Source organism: Chiloscyllium punctatum, chromosome 3, assembly GCF_047496795.1.
Source record: "Chiloscyllium punctatum isolate Juve2018m chromosome 3, sChiPun1.3, whole genome shotgun sequence".
Taxonomy (NCBI): Eukaryota; Metazoa; Chordata; class Chondrichthyes; order Orectolobiformes; family Hemiscylliidae; genus Chiloscyllium; species Chiloscyllium punctatum.
Window position 1 is genome coordinate 116,660,089 of NC_092741.1, and position 21,891 is coordinate 116,681,979.

The 21,891-nt window shown below is 38.8% G+C and overlaps 1 protein-coding gene across 2 annotated transcripts in view; it reads right to left on the reverse strand.

Annotated features, from left to right (window-relative positions):
- Nucleotides 1-13,395: 13,395 nt before the first annotated feature.
- epm2a (EPM2A glucan phosphatase, laforin) overlaps nucleotides 13,396-21,891 on the reverse strand; it is a 41,808-nt gene continuing 33,312 nt past the window's right edge. Inside the window, exons 3-4 of one of the 2 annotated variants that reach the window (XM_072558932.1) lie at nucleotides 18,326-18,567; nucleotides 13,396-15,261 (exon numbers count right to left, since the gene is read on the reverse strand). In XM_072558932.1, coding sequence (XP_072415033.1) covers nucleotides 14,981-15,261; nucleotides 18,326-18,567 — 523 coding nt within the window. In that variant the 3' untranslated portion in view covers nucleotides 13,396-14,980. The remainder of the gene's footprint in view (nucleotides 15,262-18,325; nucleotides 18,568-21,891) is intronic. The other variant, XM_072558924.1, reaches the window with a different exon arrangement.

Consider the following 21,891-nt stretch of genomic DNA (forward strand, 5'->3'; position numbering starts at 1 on the left):
CGCTTTAGGTAACATCTCTGGGATACCCGCACCAATCAACCACACCACCCTGTGGCCCAACATTTTAACTCCCCCTCCCATTCAGCCGAGGACATGGAGATCCTGGGCCTCCTTCACCACCGCTCCCTCACCACCTGACACCTGGAAGAAGAATGCCTCATCTTCTGCCTCAGAACACTTCAACCCCAGGGCATCAATGTGGACTTCACCAGTTTCCTCATTTCCCCTTCCCCCACCTCACCCCAGCTCCAAGCTTCCAGCTCAGCACTGTCCCCATGACTTCTCCTACCTGCCTATCTTCCTTTCCACCTCTCTGACCTATCACCTCCATCCCCACCCCCATTCACCTATTGTACTCTAAGCTACTTTCTCCCCACGCCCACCCTCCTCTCATTTATCTCTCAATCCTGCAGGTACTCTGCCTCTATTCCTGATGAAGGGTTTTTGCCCGAAATGTCGATTTTCCTGCTCCTCAGATGCTGCCTGAACTGCTGTTCATTTCCAACACCACTCTAATCTAGAATCTGGTTTCCAGCATCTGCAGCCCTTGTTTTTATCTAGTTGATTTTTACCTTCTTCTTGTCCAAAGAATGACCCCTCTGAAAATGTAATCCTCCTTAGGTACTGCACTTAGAATCCTGATGTCTTTATTATGGACAACACCAAGCCACCTCAAACTATGTTCAGAAGACTGTCTAGCTCCTAATCACTTATTTTAAAGGTAAGTGTGAGGTGTTGCAATTTGGGTGCAATTTGATTGGTCAAACTACTTGACATTAAGCAAAACAAACTTTAGTTTTCACTACAATTAAAATGGACTAGCCAATGCTTTTTATTTTAATTTTAACTGCAGCTCTATTAAAATGCTTAACAAAATAATAGATGTGTAAATTAATTAACTGTACAAATATAATGACCTCTCATAAATATGCTCTTGATAAAGGTGAATTCAGTAAAATAGATCGTTTCACATACAATTCTACAGTCCAATAGGATAAACATAAAGAGAGAACTTAGTAGCAAGATGTACTGCAGCTTCCAAACCCAGTTTCATGACCCCAACAATCACTATTGAAAAACCAGAACTAAAGATCCTGGCACCCATTCAGGTTTCTTCTATTGTTCCACCTTAGAAAAAATCCCAAGGCCTCACAAGCTGTTAACAACCTTTGAAGCAATCTAATTGGCACTTCTGTTCGCAACCTTCACAAGAAAAGGACAAAATGCACCTCTCTAAAGCCATAGTAATCATCACACCTCCTGTACAAAGATGACTTCATCTTGAAAGCATCTAGTCTTATGCTATTAGTACATTACATTGACTGTAAGCATGCAAATATTCACTACTGTGATCCATTTCAGACTTTTTCCCACAAGCAAATGCCTCCACCTTCCTTCTTCAAATTTTTAACAATGCATCAGCAATTACATTCACTCATTCTGCTGCATGTATAATTTTTAAATTGAATGGCTACAATAATAAGTTCCACTTTATAATCTGGTATTTTTATCCTTAAACTTTTCCAAAAACTTTAAGGGCTTATGATTAATATATATACAATTGGTTCAGACACATTACTGGCAATGTAAGTGTTGCAACTTCAACACCAAACTCAAGGTTTCCCTCTTAATCGTGGAATATTTCTTGATGAGTATTCAGTTTTCTGGAAAAATACCCAACAGGCCTTTCTATCCCCTTGTCATTTTCTTGCAAAAGTACAGCACTGACACCCCTTTGAATAACTTTGCATAATTACGTATGGCTAACACATGGAGAGTGGCAAACACAGCTTTCAGGCAGTCAGAATGCCTTCTGACATTCCTTGCCACTGAAATTTTCTGCATTTCAACAAGTCAATCAGTGGAACAACATTGCTAAAATTTGGTACAAACTTCTGATAAAGACCACTCAGTCCCAGGAATTGTAGTACTACTCTCTTCGTCAAAGGTATGGGAACTCCCCGACAACTTTTGATTTCATTTCATATAGGACCATCTTTCCATATCCAAAGTGACTTGGGCTTTTGCAAACTCACTCTAAAACCAGGTTTATCACCAAGCCTACCTCCCAAAGTAAAACGAATAATTCCCTAGATGATTCAAACATTCCTTCCATGTGTGACTGAAAATCACCAGATCATCAATATATACTACACAATTGGGTAAACCTGAAATAACTTTATTAATTAGTCTTTGAAATGTGACTGGTGCATTTTCCATACCAAATGGCATGACATTAAACAGATACAGAGTTGAAAAGTATGGTGCTGGAAAAGCGCAGCAGGCCAGGCAGCATCCGAGGAGCAGGAGAATCGATGTTTCAGGCATAAGCCCTTCTTCAGGAATGAGGCTGGTGTGCCGGGGGTGGGGGGGGAATTTGGGGGAGGGGCACTGGGAATACGATAGGTGGAAGGAGGTGAGGGTGATAGGCCAGAGTGGGGGTGGGGACGGAGAGGTCGGGAAGAAGATTGCAGGTCAAGAGGGCGGTGCTGAATCCGGGGGTTGGGACTGAGAGAAGGTTGGGGGAGGGGAAATGAGGAAGCTGGAGAAATCTACATTCATCCCGTGTGGTTGGAGGGTTCCTAGGTGGAAGATGTAGATTTCTCCGTCAAGCATCTGCAGTCCTCACTTTCTCCTAATTAAACAGGTACAGTCCACTCAGCATCACAAAAGCCAAAATTTCCTTAGGTCTTTTGGATAAAGCTACCTGCCAGTATCCTCTGAGTAAGTCCAACTTTGAAATATAAGTTGTTTGTATCACCTTCTCAGTACAGTCTTCCAAGTGTGGAATAGATATGAATCAGATTTTGTAACTGCATTGACATAATCATTGAGCTTTTGGCACCATTAATATGAGTGAGTTCCATTCACTGTAACTCACATCAATTATGTTTACTTTGAGTATGTGTTCAATCTATTTTTGAACCTATGCCAACTTTAAAGGATCTTGCTTAATTGGAACAGCCTATATCTACATCATGCATAATTAGATTAGTACATCCAAGATTATTCCCACATATTTCCCCACGTGATTGTAATAACTCTTTCAGGTCATTTCAATTTTCCTCTGAAAGGTAACTGTAATTTTTCACAATTTGAGAACTTTCTCATTGTCCAATTTAATCTGAGGAATGTTTAAGTCAGAATCTTTTGAACTTGGTTCTTCACTCTGTAACACATTCTCCTTTAGTTTTCTTTCCCTTTCAAAATACATTTACAGCATATTCACATGATACACAGTGAGATTGCTTTCTATCTGAAATGCTTCTTAAATAGTTCACCTCAGTTTCCTTTCGATTTGAATATTGCCCTTAAAGGTTCACCTCCCACTGGAAGTGACTTTATCTCCAGTAGCAAAATTATGAATACTTCATTTATTGACTGCTTCCTATGTAATGGACTAGACCAGACTCGAACTTTGCTAGTTGTTTTAAGCAGGTGTAACACAGATATTCCAGGAGGGATGCAGTTGGTCAAACCACAGTTTTAAACAAAACAATTTATTCACAAGATTACTGAATGAAGCACCAACAAAAGGGAACAGAATATCAAATAGTTAACCTATCTCAAAACCCAACAGATCACCCCAACTTAATGATGCTGTTCCAAATGCTTGCAAAAATCCCCATAAATACCCCTTGGCACAAAAGGTAAAATCAAACACAGGGTCTTACAGGGGAGAAGTCAGAGAGAGAGAGAGAGAGACGAGGATCAGCCTGGACCTGCTTCTTTGGATCCAGCAGGTTTTACTACTCTACTGTACTGTGCTGTGCTGTGCTAAAACCAAATCAGAGATAAGCTGAGCTAGGAGAACTGGCCACTCCCTTTCATTGTAAAAGTTTTTTTTTAGACCTAGAAGTCTTTTGCCCAAGATAGTATCTGTTATCTATAATCAAATTGGCCCAAAAACTCTTCAATTTAGACTTTTCAGAGTCTGTGTCTTTTATGACATCTCTGGAAAAAAAAAGAACAACATAACCTAGTTAAAGGAGCAGCATCATCACACCTGTTTCATCTCAAGCTGTGCATTTCTGATGAAGGGCTTATGCCTAAAATGTCTCCTGCTCCTCAGATGCTGTGGGACTTGCTGTGCTTTTCCAGCACCACCTTTTTTGACTCTGACTCTCCAGCATCTGCAGTCCTCACTTTCTCCTAGCTGTCTAGCCAACTCACCCGCTCTATTTAACCATTCCCTAAAATTTGACACATAATCCAAATGTGTGGATTCTAAACTTTGGCTCACCAATTGTACCTTAATTAATTTCAATATCCTCTCACCTCATGCCCTAATTCAAATGAATTGAATTTAATTGATTTAATAGGTGCATGCCTAATTGCAAAAGGTCCAAATGGAATTTCTTTACCCCAATCCTCTGAACAGTCTTGACTATAAATCCATTACATGATCTTTCGATTCTGATGCCACCACTCTAATGCTGCGTGTATTTTGGATGGTACAGATTGGATTTGATTTGTTCCTAAGCCATCCGTAACTTTCTTGAATAGCTTTGATGTAAAATTTTGCCCTTGTTCTGATTATGTCTCTGTGGATAATCCATATTTATTCAAGAATTTGAGTAACTTTTCTACAATCCTTTGAGCCCTGATACTGCATAATGGAATGACCTCTGGAAATCAAGTAGACAAATGCATTATGGTCAACAAAAATTAATTTTCACTTTTTGTTTTAGGCCGACGTCCTACACAATTGATTATAACTTGTAAAATCTTCTTCAAATGTGAAAATGGTTCTTAAGAGTGCTGATTTTATCATTGCCTGAGGTTTTCCATTAGCCTCATAAGCTGTATATGGGCTTTGAAGCAGACTAATTGGCACTTCTCACCTCAAGCTCTCTTCACAAAAAAAAGGACAACATACTCCTATTAAAGCCATAGTGTGCTCTCATCTTGAACCTGTAATTCTGTAAGGGAACTAAGAATGAATATGCTACTTTTAAAAAATTGCTTTCTTTTATGCATTCATTTTAAATACTATTAAAAATAGCATTTTTTTAAAAGAAAGATATTCGTTTTAAGATTGTTGGAATGTTGCCAGAAAACCAAACCTATAAAAGGTCAGCTAAAGACCAATTGGAATGTTTCTTTTCTTCTATAGTGGCACAATGTAATTTTTCTCACCATTGCCCTTGTCTGTCCCCAGCAGCCGCACATTCTCCTGTGGAGAGTTGAACATATTCTAAGCAGTTATGGTGAAAAGCACTCAATCATGCCTTCATTCCCACAAAATGTGATGGAACTAAGAGCCAATGGTGACCAGATAGCTAATCCTGCCAATGGCCAACCTAACATCTTTATGTATTTATGCAGTCACTAGAACTAGCAGTTTCTTCTATTGCATCATTTACGACTGCCAAAGCTTTCAGCTGCTCTTCCCTAATATCTTGGATTTTTTTTCTGAGCTACTTTCACGTCCTGCCTCCATGTTCTCCTTTAAGAGGCCTTTTCACAATCATGTGATTTCCTATTTATTTAAGGAAGGATGTAAATTTATTGGGAACAGTTATCCACTGCCTTCTCAAACAGAAGTTGAAGGAAAAGCTCAAGCTGGTCTGGCAGCATCTGTGAAGAGGAATCATAGTTAATGTTCTGGGTCCAGTGACCCTTCCTCAGAACTAATGGTAGCTAGGAAAATGTTGGTTTATATGTACAAGATACGTTGGGGGAGGGGGTAAGGAGTAAACAATAGGTAAGGATAGAGCCCAAAGTGAGACAAGAACAGTTGAACAGACAAAGGAATCGATAAGGATCTGGTTGGGAAGGTGAATAGCTGTTAATGGAGATTGTTAATGGCTAACAATAGGTAGTATGTAATGGCAGACTGTGTGATAACAAGGCCTAGTGTATTTGGTAGGGGACTAGGACATTGAGTTCAGGCACTAAAATTAGTGAACTTAATATTGAATCCAGAGGGCTTTAGGGTCTCTAGGTGGAAAATGAAATGTTGTTCTTCCAGCTTGCACAGAGCTTCACTGGATCACTGCAGCAAACCTGAGACAGAATATTGGCTAGGGTACAGGGTAGTTTGTTGAAGTGACATGTAACTGGAAGCTCCGGATCTTTTTTGTGGGAGAACATAGACGTCTGCAAGGCAGTCACCCAGACTACTCTTCATTTCCCCACTGTCGAGGAGACCACATTGTGAGCAGTAGATTGTGAGAAGTGCAGGCAAAGTGTTGTTTCACTTGGAAGGTATGTTTGAGCCCTTGAATACAGAGGAGGTAGGAGGTAAATGGACAACTGTTACACCTTTGGCGGTTGCTGGGAAAGCTGTCGTGGGGTTGTGGTCGGTGTTGGGAGTGAAGGAATGTGGACCAGGGTGTCCCAGAGGTAACAATCCCTGCAGAAGGTAGACAAGGGAGTGGAGGGAATATGTGTCTATTGATGGCACCTTGGGTGTTGATGCTGGCGGGATGGTAAGTAAGGATAAAGGGAACCCTATCACTGTTGTGGGAGGGGAGAGGGTGGAAGCGCAGGAGATGGGTTGGACCCAGTTGAGGGCTTTAGTGAACCAATTGGGGCTTTTATAATAATCTGATAGTTCCATTTCTGTTTTCTGATCCCAAATACTATTCTTTTTAAAGTGCAACTACAATTCTCATTGCCATGTTGAAGTTCAAACTTCTGTTCTCTGTACAGTGCCTCTGAATCTTGAGGTGACTTCAAGTAAGTACCTAAAGTTTGCTGTAATGTATATTGATGAGTAGTTTAAACATTCCTCCAGATAATAGTTTTTCCATCATTGATTTTTGGCTGGCAATCTTATACATGGCTCCCAACAATCTTTATAACAATCAGATGGACGACCTTCAATTCTTTGTGTGTACACTATGGATTGCTAGGTTGCTATTAGAAACCTATTTTTAATGAATAATTTTAACATGCAGGAAGTCTTTTGATTTTCCTTTCCACCAATATAAATTTCAATGTTCAGACTTAAATATGATTAGCTGCAATTATTCTTTAATAATGCCAAGATGACAGATAAAAATGAGTTGAGGTCTGTAAAGTGCTGGATCAAGAAAAGATGGAAATAATAGCTATTCCATGCATGAAGCTGAATGAATGAAGATGATCACATGATCCAGATGATTTGGTAAGCACAACCGCAGAAAATAAAAGCTATAACATAGATGTTAACGGATTATCATGGATAGAAGATTGGCTGGCTGATAGGAAATAGAGACAAGAGGCATAAATGTCTCTTTTTTGGGGTTGGTAAGATGTAATGAATGATGTGGTATAGCGATTGGTCCTGAGACCTCAACTGCTTACAATTTATACAAATGAGTTGAATGAAGGGATGGAAGGCATGTTGCCAAATTTACTAATGGCACAAAGATAGGAAATGGAACAATGTGGAATTATACATTTTGGCAGGAAGAATTAAAAACAAAACTAACTGGAGAGAGATTATAGAACTGAGATGCTGAGGGATCAGGTATGAATCACAAAAGGTTAGTATGCAGACATTGGGAACAGTTCAGAGTAATACCTGGAATGAGTGGGTTATCATATGAGGAAATGATGAACAGGCAAAGCTTGTATCTGCTTAAATTTAAAAGGCTAAGAGGCAACTTGATTGAAACATATAAGATCATGAGGGGTGGCCTGTTTGGCCAATATGGACCAACAAATAACTGATGCTTGAGAAATACAAGTCACATTCCCTTTGTCAATAATAGAATACAAGTAAGTGAAAGTCATAATCAAATTATAGAGTATCTTCAACATTATGTCCATTTTGATCATCAAGGCATTGAAATGTTAATGTCAGTGTTAAGGTTAGTTAATAGTTGAATAATTTGGGCTTGTCAGATTTTCAAGAAGGGAGATGCTTGAGATTCCAAGATTGTACAAAAAAGATTAAGCTGAAAAATTACTTCAAATCAAATTCCCTGTTTTTCTAGTTCTATGTGACTAAATAAAGTTTGGTAGAATTTCTTAGCAAGGATACAATTGTTATAGGAAGTATAAAAAGGGGGAGCAACAGAGGGGGAGTAGAGTTTTAATAGGGGATAGCATTATGCCTGTAATTAGGTAGGATATTCCTGGGAAAACATTCAGGGAAGTTATTTGGGTGGACCTGAGAAATAGAAAATAGAAATGATCACCTTACTGGGATTGTATTATAGACCTCCCCAATCACCCCCCCCAGTAATCAGTAGGAAATTGGTAAACAAATTTGTAGGGAGATCTCAGTTAACTGTAAGAATAATAGGGTGGTTATGGTTAGGGATTTTAATTTTCCAAACATAGACCGGGACTGCCATTGTGTTAAGGGTTTAGATGGAGAGGAATTTCTTAAGTGTGTACAAGACAATTTTCTGATTGAGTATACGGATGTACATACTAGAGAAGGTGCAAAACTTGACCTACTCTTGGGAAATAAGGCAGGGCAGGTGACAGAGATGTCAGTGGGGGAACACTTTGGGGCTAGCGACCATAATTCTATTAGTTTTTAACTAGTGATGGAAAAGGATAGACCAGATTTAAAGGTTGCAGTTCTAAATTGGAGGAAGGCCAATTTTGACGGGATTAGGCAAGAACTTTCAAAATTGGATTGGAGGCAGATGTTTGCAGGTAAAGGGACAGCTGAAAAATGGGAAGCCTTCAAAAATGAGATAACAAGAATCCAGAGACAGTATATTCCTTTTAGGGTGAAAGACAAGGCTGGATGACTAGAGACATTGAAGTTTTGGTTAAGAAAAAGAAGGAAGCATATGTCAGGTATAGACAGCAAAGATCGAGTGAATCCTTACAAGAGTATAAAGGCAGTAGGAGTATACTTAAGAACGAAATCAGGAGGGCAAAAAGGGAACATGAGATAGCTTTGGCAAATAGGGTTAAGGAGAATCCAAGGGGATTTTTTAAATATATTAAGGACAAAGAGGTAACTAGGGAGAGAATAGGATCCCTGAAAGATCAGCAAGGCAATCTGATGTGGGAGTTGACATGGGGCATGCTGACGTGGAGCACACAGACACAAGACAGCCACTGAGCAATAAATTGGTCACTTCGCTCATATAGCAAAGCATATACAGATACTGCCTGAGGCTGACAGGATGCCTGCGCTATAGACACAGAGCATAGATGATTAGTTTAAGGTGGGTGGGGGAGAGAATACATATCAGTAACGTCTACTGCCTGCTGAAGCGTCTGAGCCCAGCCACTACCTTCAATAGAAAGGTTAACTACCTGAGACTGCTTGTATATAAGTGAAAAATCACACAACACCAGGTTATAGTCCAACAGGTTTAATTGGAAGCACACTAGCTTTCGGAGCGACACTCCTTCATCAGGTGATAGTGGAGGGCTCAATCCTAACACAGAATTTATAGCAAAAATTTACAGTGTGATGTAACTGAAATTATACATTGAAAAATTGATTATCTGTTAAGCCTTGTCTGTTAACAATCAATTTTTCAATGTATAATTTCAGTTACATCACACTGTAAATTTTTGCTATAAATTCTGTGTTAGGATTGAGCCCTCCACTATCACCTGATGAAGGAGTGTCGCTCCGAAAGCTAGTGTGCTTCCAATTAAACCTGTTGGACTATAACCTGGTGTTGTGTGATTTTTAACTTTGTACACCCCAGTCCAACACCGGCATCTCCGAATCATGTATACAAGTGTTAATACTTCAGATCTGCAGTAATGGAAAACAATCTTCCTTCTCAGGAAGAACGATCACGACCACTGAAACTGACAGTGATTTTGTAATGGTTTTCTGTAAAGAAATCATGCTGTACAAAGACTCAATACTTGAATTATTGTACCACAAAATGTATAAAATATCATGACGTGTGCTCCAAGAGTGCAAGGAGGCTCGCAGCTGACTGCCATGCTGATGAAGTCTCTCTTTCTCCCCAGAGCTCCGGTTTCTTTGTACAATAAACTCTGTCGTTCAATCCAGATTCTGACTCTGTGACTGCTAATTTTCCTCACTACACAGCCTATGTGTGGAACCACAGGAGATGGGGGAGATACTAAACGAGTGTTTTGCATCCGTGTTTACTGTGGAGTAAGACATGGAAGACATAGAATGTGGGAAATAGATGTTGACATCTTGAAAAATGTGCATATTACAGAGGAGGTGGTGCTGGATGTCTTAAAACACATAAGTGGATAAAACCCCAGGACCTAATTAGATGTACCCTAGAACTCTGTGGGAAGTGATTAGTGGGCCTCTTGCTGAGATATTTGTATCATTGATAGTCACAAATGAGGTGCTGGAAGACTGGAGGTTGGCTAACATGACACCACTATTTAAGAAAGGTGGTAAGGGAAAGCCAGGGAATTATGGACCGGTGAGCTTGATATCGGTGGTGGGCAAGTAGTTGGAGGAAATTCTGAAGGACAGGATTTATATGCATTTGGAAAGGCCACGACTGATTAGGGAAAGACAACATGGCTTTCCCATGTGCATGGGAAATCATGTCTCACGACCTTGATTGAGATTTTTGAATAATTAACAAAGTGGATTGATGAGGGCAGAGCGGTGGACGTGATCTATATGGACTTCAGTAAGGCATTCGACAAGGTTTCCCATGGGAGACTGGTTAGCAAGGTTAGATCTCATGGCATACAAGGAGAACTAGCCATTTGGATACAGAACTGGCTCAAAGGTAGAAGACAGAGGGTGGTGGTCGAGGGTTGCTTTTCAGACTGAAGGCCTGTGACCAGTGGTGTGCCACAAGGATTGGTGCTGGATCCACTGCCTTTTCATCATTTATATAAATGATTTGGATGTGAACATAGGAGGCATAGTTAGTAAGTTTGCAGATGACACCAAAATTGGAGGTGTAGTGGACAGTGAAGAATGTTACCTCAGAGTACAACGGGATCCTGATCAGATGGGCTAATGGACTGAGCAGTGGCAGATGGAATGTAATTTAGATGAATGTGAGACGCTGCAGTTTGGAAAGGCAAATCAGCGCAGGACTTATACACTTAATGGTAAGGCCCTGGGGAGTGTTGCTGAACAAAGAGACCTTGGCGTGCAGGTTCATAGTTCCTTGAAAGTGGAGTCGCAGGAAGATAAGATAGTGAAGAAAGCGTTTGGTGTTTTCCTTTATTGGTCAGTGCATTGAGTACAGGAGTTGGGAGGTCGTGGGGCTGTATAGGACATTAGTTCAGCCACTTTTGGAATATTGTGTACAATTCTGGTCTCCCTCCTATTGGAAGGATTTTGTGAAAGTTGAAAGGGTTGAGAAAAGATTTACAATGATGTTGCCGTGGATGGAGGATTTGAGCTACAGGGAGAGGTTGAATAGGCTAGGGCTGTTTTCCCTGGAGCATCGGAGGCTGAGGGGTGACCTTATAGACGTTTATAAAATCATGAGGGGCGTGGATAGGATAAATAGACAAGGTCCTTTCCTTGGGTTGGGGGAGTCCAGAACTAGAGGGCAGAGGTTTAGGGTGATAAGTGAAAAATTTAAAAGGGACCTAAGGGACAACTTTTTCACACAGAGGGTGGTACATGTATGGAATGACCTGCCAGATGAAGTAGTGGAGGCTAGTACAATTACAGCATTGAAAAGGCATCTGATGGCTATATGAATAGGACATGTTTAGAGGGATATGGGCCAGGTGCTGGCAAATGGGACTAGGTTAGGATATCTGGTTGGACCAAAGGGTCTGTTTCCATGCTGTACATCTCCATGACTCTATGATTCTAAGCTGTATGGGATGTATATGAAGCAATAATATCTGTATTTCAACTCTGTTGTAAGAATAGCACTATGCGGATCAGTAGATTCCATCACGCTAACTTTAATTTTGCTCCTGGCATCCAATCTCTGGTTGAGCAGATATCTCTGCACACCCTCACTTTTGATGGTTTGTAATGACCCTAATGGGCTTTGCATGTAAACTTCTAATTGCCTGCATGGGTGATTACTGGTGGTGACTTGGTGATGGGAAAACCATTCTGTTGTGTGTATGAACACTTCTGGGTATAAAAGAAAACATAGGGGATGCGAGTATAAAAGATGTAAGCTTTTAACTAAGCTGTCAGGAAGTATTTCTTTTTGTAGGGTCATTAACAGGTCAGTGTGTGGGTTCCTTGCAAATGGTCAGCAGGGAGTTTATTACCTCATTGATGACTTGGAGTTGTCAATTTGCTCGGATTAACTTTAGGAGTTGAAATCGAACTTGTTGGGATTATGGTATGCGAGCACCTTTGCTCCCGTTGGATATTACCTGGCTGCTGGCATATGAAGAAGCTAAGCTTGGGGACAGGGCTGAGAGATTTTAGGTGTATCATGTATGTGTGCTGGAAATAGATTCAGTGAACCATCATTTCTTAAGTGTTAATAAAGCTTCTGATTAAAATCATAACATAATTAATTGGAAGTTCTGGAACATAATTAGGTCTTTATTTTCAGAAACTCATAAGTTCATTCCAAACAGTGGTGCCTGTATCCAAGACTGCACTAAATCATATTCACCCATCTTCCATTTGTTAACCCACATTGGCTATTACTTTAATAATGCCTCAATTTTTAAGACTTTCTTCCTTGTTTTCAAATTGCTCCATGGCCTCAACCCTCACCATCTCCTTTCATACTTCTTTAACCTCCTACATCTCTCCGAGATCTGTACCCTCTTCTAATTCAGGCCTGTTATGCATTCCCCATTTTCACTGTTCCGTTGACAGCCAAACTATTAGGTTACCAGGGCCCTAAGACCTGGAACTCTCTCCCTAAATTTCACCGTCTGTCTCCACTCCTTAAACAGACCTCTTTGACCACGCTTTTGGTTATTAGATTAGATTACTTACAGTGTGGAAACAGGCCCTTCGGCCCAACAAGTCCACACTGCCCCGCCGAAGCGCAACCCACCCATACCCCTACATCTACCCCCTTACCTAATGCTATGGACAATTTAGCATGGCCAATTCACCTGCCCTGCACATCTTTGTGAGAAAAGGGAGGAAACTGGAGCACCCAGAGGAAACCCACGCAGACACGGGGAGAATGTGCAAACTCCACACAGTCTCCTGAGGCGGGAATTGAACCCAGGTCTCTGGCGCTGTGAGGCAGCAGTGCTAACCACTGTGCCACTGTGCCACCCACATTATCTGTTCTAATGAAGTTTTATGTTGATGTCTTTTTGATATTACTGCCATGAAGCACCTTGGGATGTTTCAATCCATTAGAGGTACTACATAATTGCAAACTGTACTAACTATCACAATGGGTCGAGATTTAATAGAGTGATTAAAATTGTCTCTTTGAGCTGAGGAAAATGCATGAAACTCAATTTCAAAATAAACGGTATACCTGATGCTTTTAAGACATCAATGGGCAAGATATGAAGCTTCGTGAAGTGAAATTCTCACTGAAGTTCACTTGTCAACATTTTATTAACTCAAAAATACCTTGTTAATATATACACACATTTATTATTGATTTCTCCATTCAGCATTGCATATGGTCATTGAGTTTTAAATAACTTGGATTTTGTAGATGTAATAATGGTAAAATAATCAGTGTTTACCATTTTTACTCTTTTAATACTGACAGCAAATTCGAGACTGCATATGTGGAGTTAAACATGAAAATCTAGTTTTCCTGCCAGAGATTTTACATTTCCTCATATATTATGCTGTTGAAGTTTCCACAGATTACAAGTTGTAATTGCAATCTTAAATATAAAATGATACTATGAAGACGTCCACACAGGCATAATCTTTAATGTATTATTGTTACTTTTTCTTTCAAACAGTAGAGTCAAACATTCATATTTGATATTTTTCTAAATTGCCAATATTTACAAATGTATGACAATGATCATTAAAATTAGCATCACTATAGCTTGGCATTGTTGCATTGTTGTATGTTATCAAAGACCTGTTTTGTCATTCCTTTAAGCTTAATTACATCGACCATTCCTTGGCTAACAGGATGAACCGAGACTGTCAACCAGCCCTTTGGTAATATTGTTCTATAACCAGCAACTAGAATGCAGAACAGAAAAAAAAGGAGCAATGTACCTTTATTTTTTCTTCAAGAAATTCAAAGGAAAGGAGGAAGTTACAAAGGTGAAGCAGTTGAAGCCATGGGAGGGAATTGAAAATGAGTATAAAGTGATAAATGTAAGATAATGATGAATAAATCTGGTGGGAATTCAAATAGAATGCCTTTGCTCAAAGAGTGATGAGCAACTTACTGTCACATCAAGTACTTGATGTGAACTATACAGATGCCTTGGAAAGTTGAACAAAACATGGAGAACAGATTAGAAGGGTACATTAATAAAATGTGAAAAGAAGAATAGGAGGAGGTTCATGTGGAAGATAAATATCAAGCTGAATACCCTGTATGTACTATAAACTCTATATTTGATGTTGGAGATTATGAGTATGAATCCATTTAAATTCCACTGTGCAACACAGTATGATTCTTTCTGTGATGTTTGTTTATTATTTTCTGAAAGTAAGTAACTGCTTGATGTTTAACATTTGTCACTCCATGTTTGGGCATGCTGTCTGAAACCTGGATGTTCTCCATGGGAAGGGGAGAAAATCATTCGGCAAATCTCCTATCCAACATTTCACATACTTCCCAGTAGCTAGTTACCGAACAAGACTGAACTTCAGAAATACAATATGCTCTATTAAAGTCATTGGAAAGCAGTACTCCAAATAATTAAATAAACCCTTAGGGGAAATGAAAGGAACAAACAATCAGTTTCCATCCAGTGGCCTTGGTGAATAAACATAGCCGCTGTTTTCAGAACTGCACACTTGTATTTTTTCATCAGCAGGTGAAGTAAAAGTATGAACTCAATAGCTTTGCTTGGAAAATGAAAAATGGAGTTATAATTCTTGTTAGTTGCAAGTTTGTTCAAAGCATTGAGCTATCATAGCATTAACGTCAAAATGTGCACTCATTTTAAAAAGAAAACTCAACACCTGTTTTTAAATATAATGTTTTCAAACAGTAATTTCTATCTAACAGTTGTGACAGACAGAAGAGTGAACATGTCCAAATTTTTGATAAAATTCGTTCTGGGCACGAATCAAAGCCTCTTCATCTATGTACACTGCAGGTCGTTTGGCGCTTACAAAGTACTGAACTTTTCTAAGATTCCAACCAATTATGTACATTAGGTACCCACATACTGCAGCAGTCGATCTACCCACACCTGCATTACAATGGACATAGACAGTATGGCCATTTTCCAGCAATCCGTGAAGCAAGTATACAGCTTGAGGCAGCATCTTCACCCGACCTGATGTGAAACAAGCCAGAAAAATCAAAAAAATGTGAGACAGTTTCATCGGATTGAAATGATCAAAAAAAGAGCAAGTTGAATATTTTGTTGTTTATCTGCAAGGGCAATTGAGGAAATGAAAGAAAAACTTGAAATATTTGTGGAGCTAGATATGTTTGACCCAGGTAGTGTTTGTATCACTGAGGATTTGTCAAAGGAAGCCTCAATTTTCATTCTCAATCCCTTAAACTGTTCAATGCAATAGAAGAAGGGAAAACTAACCGTAACAATTGTGATATTGCACTTTGTGCACTTTTGGCATCTTATAACTTGGACATATGCATTTAATTTATTAATTGCAGCTGAAACATTACCAGGATGCTGAATGAATTTATGGAGTTTGTCAAGGCTATCACTGCAAGGGATTACATAATAAGTAAGACAATTTCTTTATTCAGAGTACGATTATAATTACCCCACGAGGGATAGTTAAGATGAATAAGGGGAAGCTAGGTAAGTACGTGAGAGGTATAACAATAAAGTATACAATGATAGAGCAAGATAAAAGTGGGATGAGTTTGTACTGAATATATGCTGTTGGGTCAAATTGCTTCTTTGTAAAGTTCTGCATAATTTTCAGAATTTTCTTTCATTGGTGATTAGTAGGAAACTGGTCATTCGTTAAATATCAGGAATTGCTGTTTGCAAGCTGTGCCCCTTCCCTATTTCAACAAGCAGTTATATGAAAGTAACTAACAAATCCCCAGAAACTTTTGCTAAATAGAATTTTTCTATTACAAGTGTCAGAACAGTGTAAACCTTGGCTAAGGTAAGTCTTGATAAGACAAACAATGTGAACAAATAAGTATTTGTCTATTAAAGACACTGTATTCTTATTTACTGTTCCATTCTTTGAAATTTCCCTCACAGTCAGGTGTTCTGCTCCACTGTGTTTTGGATGGTGTATGTTTTTTGTTCCAATTATTGGAGTAAGGGCATTGCGGGTTGTGTCAGCATCAATCAATATGTTATCTGTCCCTATTTACTCTGCATTTTTCAGGAATCACTGCCTTGACTGCCCTTGAACATATCTTAGGAAAACCAAGATACTGTATATCTAGATTTCCAAAAAATATTTGATGAGCTGGATTAGATAGTGAATTATAAACTAAGCAGAACAAATAGAATTGAGAGCAAGCTGTTTACAAAGCAGAGAATAGAAGAAAATGATACGTTTGGAGTGTCAGAAGGTTTAACATGGTGGTTCATAAGGATCAGTGCTGAGACCATGAATTTTCACCATTTATATTCATGATTTAGACTTTGAAATCAAAACACAATTTCTAAATTTCCAAATGTCATCTAATTCAGAGAGCTGGTCAATACTCAGGAGGATTGCAAGAATTTACAAGAAAGCATAAAAAAACTTGCAGAAAGGCATAATTTGCAAATTAATTTCAATGTGAATAAGAAACACTTGTTGAGTACTATGTACAGTTCTGGTCACCATATTTTAAAGAAGATGTGGAGCATTGGACTGGATTAAAATATTTATAAGTGTAATACCAGAACTGCGAGATCATACTTATCAAACATAACTTGTATTCATACAGTGTTTCACAGAGAATGATACCCAAGAAGCGAGAATTAGAAAAATTGGGTTGGCAATGGATTTGAAAACAGGGATTTTAAATGTTAAAATGGAGGCACTGTTTAACCAGAACCATTGTATATCAGTGAATGTAGGGGTGATGGGTGAACAGGATTTGATGCAATAAGGACAAGGCAGAGTTTTGGAATAACCTCAGGCTTAAGGCATGTGAGGTGTTAGCCTGGAGGACATTAAAATAGTCAAGTTGAAATATAACAAAGGTAAGGATGAGGATTTCACCTGGGCTGAGGCACAGGTAGAGTTGAGCAATGTTATGTTGTTGAAAAAAAATGCTATGGATATGCTATCTGGTCAAAAACAAAATCAAGGTTGTGGACAGTCTGGCTCAGTCTCCAATAATTATTGTTGAGAAAGATGGAGATGGAAATAGAATTTGTAGTCCAGATGGAATATAAGAGCTTTAGTCTTCCTAATAGTAATTCAGAAGACATTTCTTTGCAAGGTCTCTGTAATTCTGAAATTTGCTTCTTAAATTCTTTCAGTATAATCAACATTTGCAGCCACTCCCTGGTGACAACATAATGTTAATTCTCCTAAAACTAACTTTTAAAACAAAAAGTAAGATTTAACAGTGTGTATAATAAAGCTGTGGTGAATGATTTCTTTAAGTTCCAAAACGTTCTCTCTGAATCCTGATGGATTACTCAACAGCAAAGACTAGGTTTCCAAGTCTGCTGTTTACTAAGAAAAACAAATTCTTGAGAGGATATTTTGTCTGTTGCCAGCCAAACTACCAGAGGTACAGACAATCTACAACCTGACAACAAGCATTCAGGTTAATTTTACTTTGTCTTTTAAAAGTTTTAATGTTTGAAATATCCTGGGAATTTGTGAAATAAGAACGTTCAAAGGAAGAAGTGAAAATTTGTTATATTAGAAGTTATATTTGCTACTGTGCTTTGCTGGCTTTCACTGCCTCCTGATCTCAGAATGTCTTGATTTAAATGTTTTTTATCGTTATTTTCAAATCCCTCCATGGCCTTCCCACTGTTTTGTCTGTCACTCCTCCAAACCTATAAACCTCGATCTCTGTGTTCCACCATCTCTGAACCCTTGTCCTCCCTTCACTTTCTTCACATTAACATTGATGGGTGTGCCTTCCAGCTGTGTTGGCTTTCATTCAGGAATTCCGATCCAAACCTCTCTGCCTCTCCATCTTGACCGAGCTTTTGGTCATCTTCTTTAGGTCAGTGTCAAGTTAATGATTTAATTACATTCCTGTGATGAAACTTGGGATGTTTCACTAGACTAAAGTCATTGTATATATAAAGCTGTTACTAATTAACTGTGAGCCCATATAATATGTTCATCATTCTATTTATTTTCCTATATGTTGGAATCACTCACTCCTGAAGACTTTATAACGTTTCTAGCAGTAAAGAACGATAGTCAAGACAAATGCGCATTCACCTTCTGTACTCATGTCAGGAGTTGGCATCCATACATAGGCTAAGCCTACATCTTTGTACAGTTCCATCATAAATTCAGGTTTCATTGGCTCCGCTTTGTGGTTACATCCCCATGAATTGTGGTCTACATCCCATTCTGTCTGGAAGTTCATTACCGCAGTCACTCCCAGCTCATGCTTGAGTTTGATGGTCACATGTTCCACCTGTCGTGGACAGCTGCCAAGCCAAATCTTGGGCAGAATCCTGGAAGGGAATCAGAATTATATTCAGCTTTTTGTGAATGTATTCCACTTGTTATGTCACACAGAAGCAACCCACTTTAAAATGAAAAACAAAAGGCAGTTTACACCCATTTAGAACTGAAGAAAGTACAGCATATGTTTAAAATAACTAGATGGATACCTGCAGATTAAATTTCCAATATATGCTTTTCAACCCCCCCCCCCCCCATTCAATTGTTAATAAAGGCATCTACAGTGATCTAAGTGTCTTTATGGGTAAAACTTGATCTGTGAGATCTCCTGGTCTGGTCTTAATCACTTGAAGAAGAAGAATTTTCTATTTTTTCAGTTAGTGGCTTTGGGATTTTTGCCTCTCACAAGATACTTTATGGCTAATGGTTGTTAAGGTGTGGAAAGGGTGTTGAGTTTTGTGCCTCTGCCCATTGTGGTATGGGACAGGCACAATGAACCAACTGATCTTTTCTCTCAGTTTCATACACAAGTATGATATTGTAACGAAACACAACAACAAAAGTCAGCCAAAAGTCTTTCATGCCTACACTCCTCTAAGTTGCCCAAGATAAATTAAATTGACAAAGAAGCAGTAATATAAAGCCTGGCTTTGTAAAATGAATAAGTTATCTGTTGGGATGCTCAGGGAAGTAAAGGTGGAAATTACAGAAGCACTGGCTATAATCTTCCAATAGTCCTTAGATTATAGTGCCGGAAGACTGGAGAATTAAATATGTTATGTCCTTGTTCAACCAAGGCTACCAGGATAAACCCAGCAGTTACAAACCAGTTACTTAAACCCCAGTTGGAGCAATAGCTTTCAGAAATGATAATCCAGCACAAGATTACTGTGGTTTAATTGAGAAAAAAAAGTACAGATGTGTTGAAGTGTTTAACTAATTTGATTACATTTTGTTGAGATGACATGGAGCTGAAGAGTGTATGAACTTCCAAGGGGTATTTGAAAATGCTCCATAATTGGCTTGACAGCAAGGTTGGAGCCCTTGAAATTGAAGGGACAGTATGAGCATGAGTGTGAAGTTTGTTGAGTAATAGGAAGCAGAGAGTAGTGGTAAACAATTGTTTTTCTATCCTGAAGGAAGTTGAATTACTCAGTAGATATTTGATCTGCATTTGTGACCTAAACTTGCATGTAAAGGTTCAATTTCAAAGTCAGCAAATGACACAAAACTAGCAATTATTAGGAACTAAAAGGACTGTGATCAGACTTGCAGGGGATGAAAAGAGATTTACAGATTGAATGTATAGATAGCAGATAAAATTTAATGCAGAGAAGCAAATCTGATGCATTTTAGATGAAACAATAATGACAGACAATATAACATAAACCTTGCAGTTCTAATGTTAATGCAGGAGCAGAGAGACCTGTGACAGTATAGAATAAATTGTTGAGGGTATGTAGTAGGTTCAAAAATTGGTTAAAATGATATATGGGATCCTGGGCTTTATAATGTAGAAGTATTAAGTACAAAAATAAGTTATTAAAGGGTTCCACCTTAACTGGGCCAGAGCCCTGGAGCAGGGGTTACAGAAGGTGATGATCACCAGGGCTTATGTTTCTGGGGGGATGCCTGTTTATTGGCCAACTACCCTGTTAATCTAGATCCAAAGCAACCAACAAGGCATGTCCTTCTAAACAAAAGCTATTGTTGGCCCAGTGGGATACATCAGATTCTGAAAATCGTTTCTGTCTCACACGTTGGGACTGTTCTACTGGAAGTGATTGGAAGTTGCTGGGTCACAAGATGAGGTGAGCTAATGTGCATAGTGTCTCACACCACACAAGAAGAACCCTTTTGATCTCTGATGTGTATGAGCCTGCCCTGTACTATTTGCTCTTGACATCTCAAAACTCCCTTTCGATAGTCAAATGATGCCTGATGGTTTCTTTGCCAACTCTACACCCACTCAGTATCTGGTAAATGATTACGTTGATTCTATTTCAAAGGCTCAAAATAGTACACCTGATGTCACGAACTACAATGTGATACTAATGCAGAAAAAGCACCTGATTGCTGAGTAGGATTGGTGAGTATTTCTTGTCTTTAAAAGAAAAAATAAGTTTTTTTTAGTTTGTGTTTCAGTCTCTATTCTTTTTTCCCCCTTACACACAGCTTATTAATGTAAGATCGATAATAATGTAATGAAAGTTAATTAGAATGAAGTGTAAAGAGTGGGGGCTTCTTCTAGTGTAAAGAGCAGAAATATTACAATAGTTAATCAATAAATTAAATAAAATATGATGACAGAATGGGTGATGTATTTCTGTTGCAGCGTGTGGAAGCTGCTAGACATCAATGTAATCCAGTGTGAACATATCTGTAATAATTGTTTATAAGTCCAGGAACTTCAGATCTTAGTTGAGGAGCTGATTTCAAAGCTGAAAACATTGCACCAGCTCAGGGAAGGGGAAAGTTAAATGAACATTTTCATCCAGAAGTCAGTCACACCCTCAGACTAGCTTATTCATACTTAGTTTGCAATGAGGGAGAGGAGGGTTTGATTACAGGTGAGGAAGGTGTAAGAACATAGTGGGATTTGTTGAGGAGCCTCAGTCCCTACATTTATGAGATTCTTGAAAACCATTCAGACGAAAGCAGGGACTTCAGGGAGGATAAGTGAATTGTTATAGCACCTTAGTACAGAGAGCCAGTCAAGTGGCGGGAAAAAATTCCTATTCTTCATTGTCACTGGGTCAAAATCCTGAAATCCCATTTCTAACACCACATAGATTGCAATATTGGAAAAACATTTACAGAGCATTTGAGATGAGAGCAGATTAATTAGATAACTGTATCTCAGCCAGCACAGACACAATGGGCTAGATTGCCTTTCTGTATTCTATCATTTCAAGAATTTATAACCACGGTTCTCACAGTTGAAGTAAGAATTTGAATTACAGAATCACTGAATATAGGTGTAGAACAGTTAGAGCTGGTTGTTGTTCAAAAAAAAGGGCCCCAAGAATAACTTGAAGAATGGATGTCACGATTTGGATGTGCTGGTGTTGGACTGGGGTGAACAAAGTTAAAAATCACACAACACCAGGTTATAGTCCAACAGGTTTATTTGGAAGCACTAGCTTTCGGAGCGCTGCTCATTCATCAGGTGGTTGTCAAATTAATAGGCGTCCAAAGTATTAGTTATCACACAAATTAAGATACATGGAGATATTTATAGCCATAATTCCATCTTTCATATCTTTATTTTCAATCAGCCATTCTCCCTTGCCAAGTTTTAACAAGAATAATTCTTTGAACACTTCTAGTTTAATTTTGATTGAAAAATTAAATAATTCAACTGGTGAGAGTAA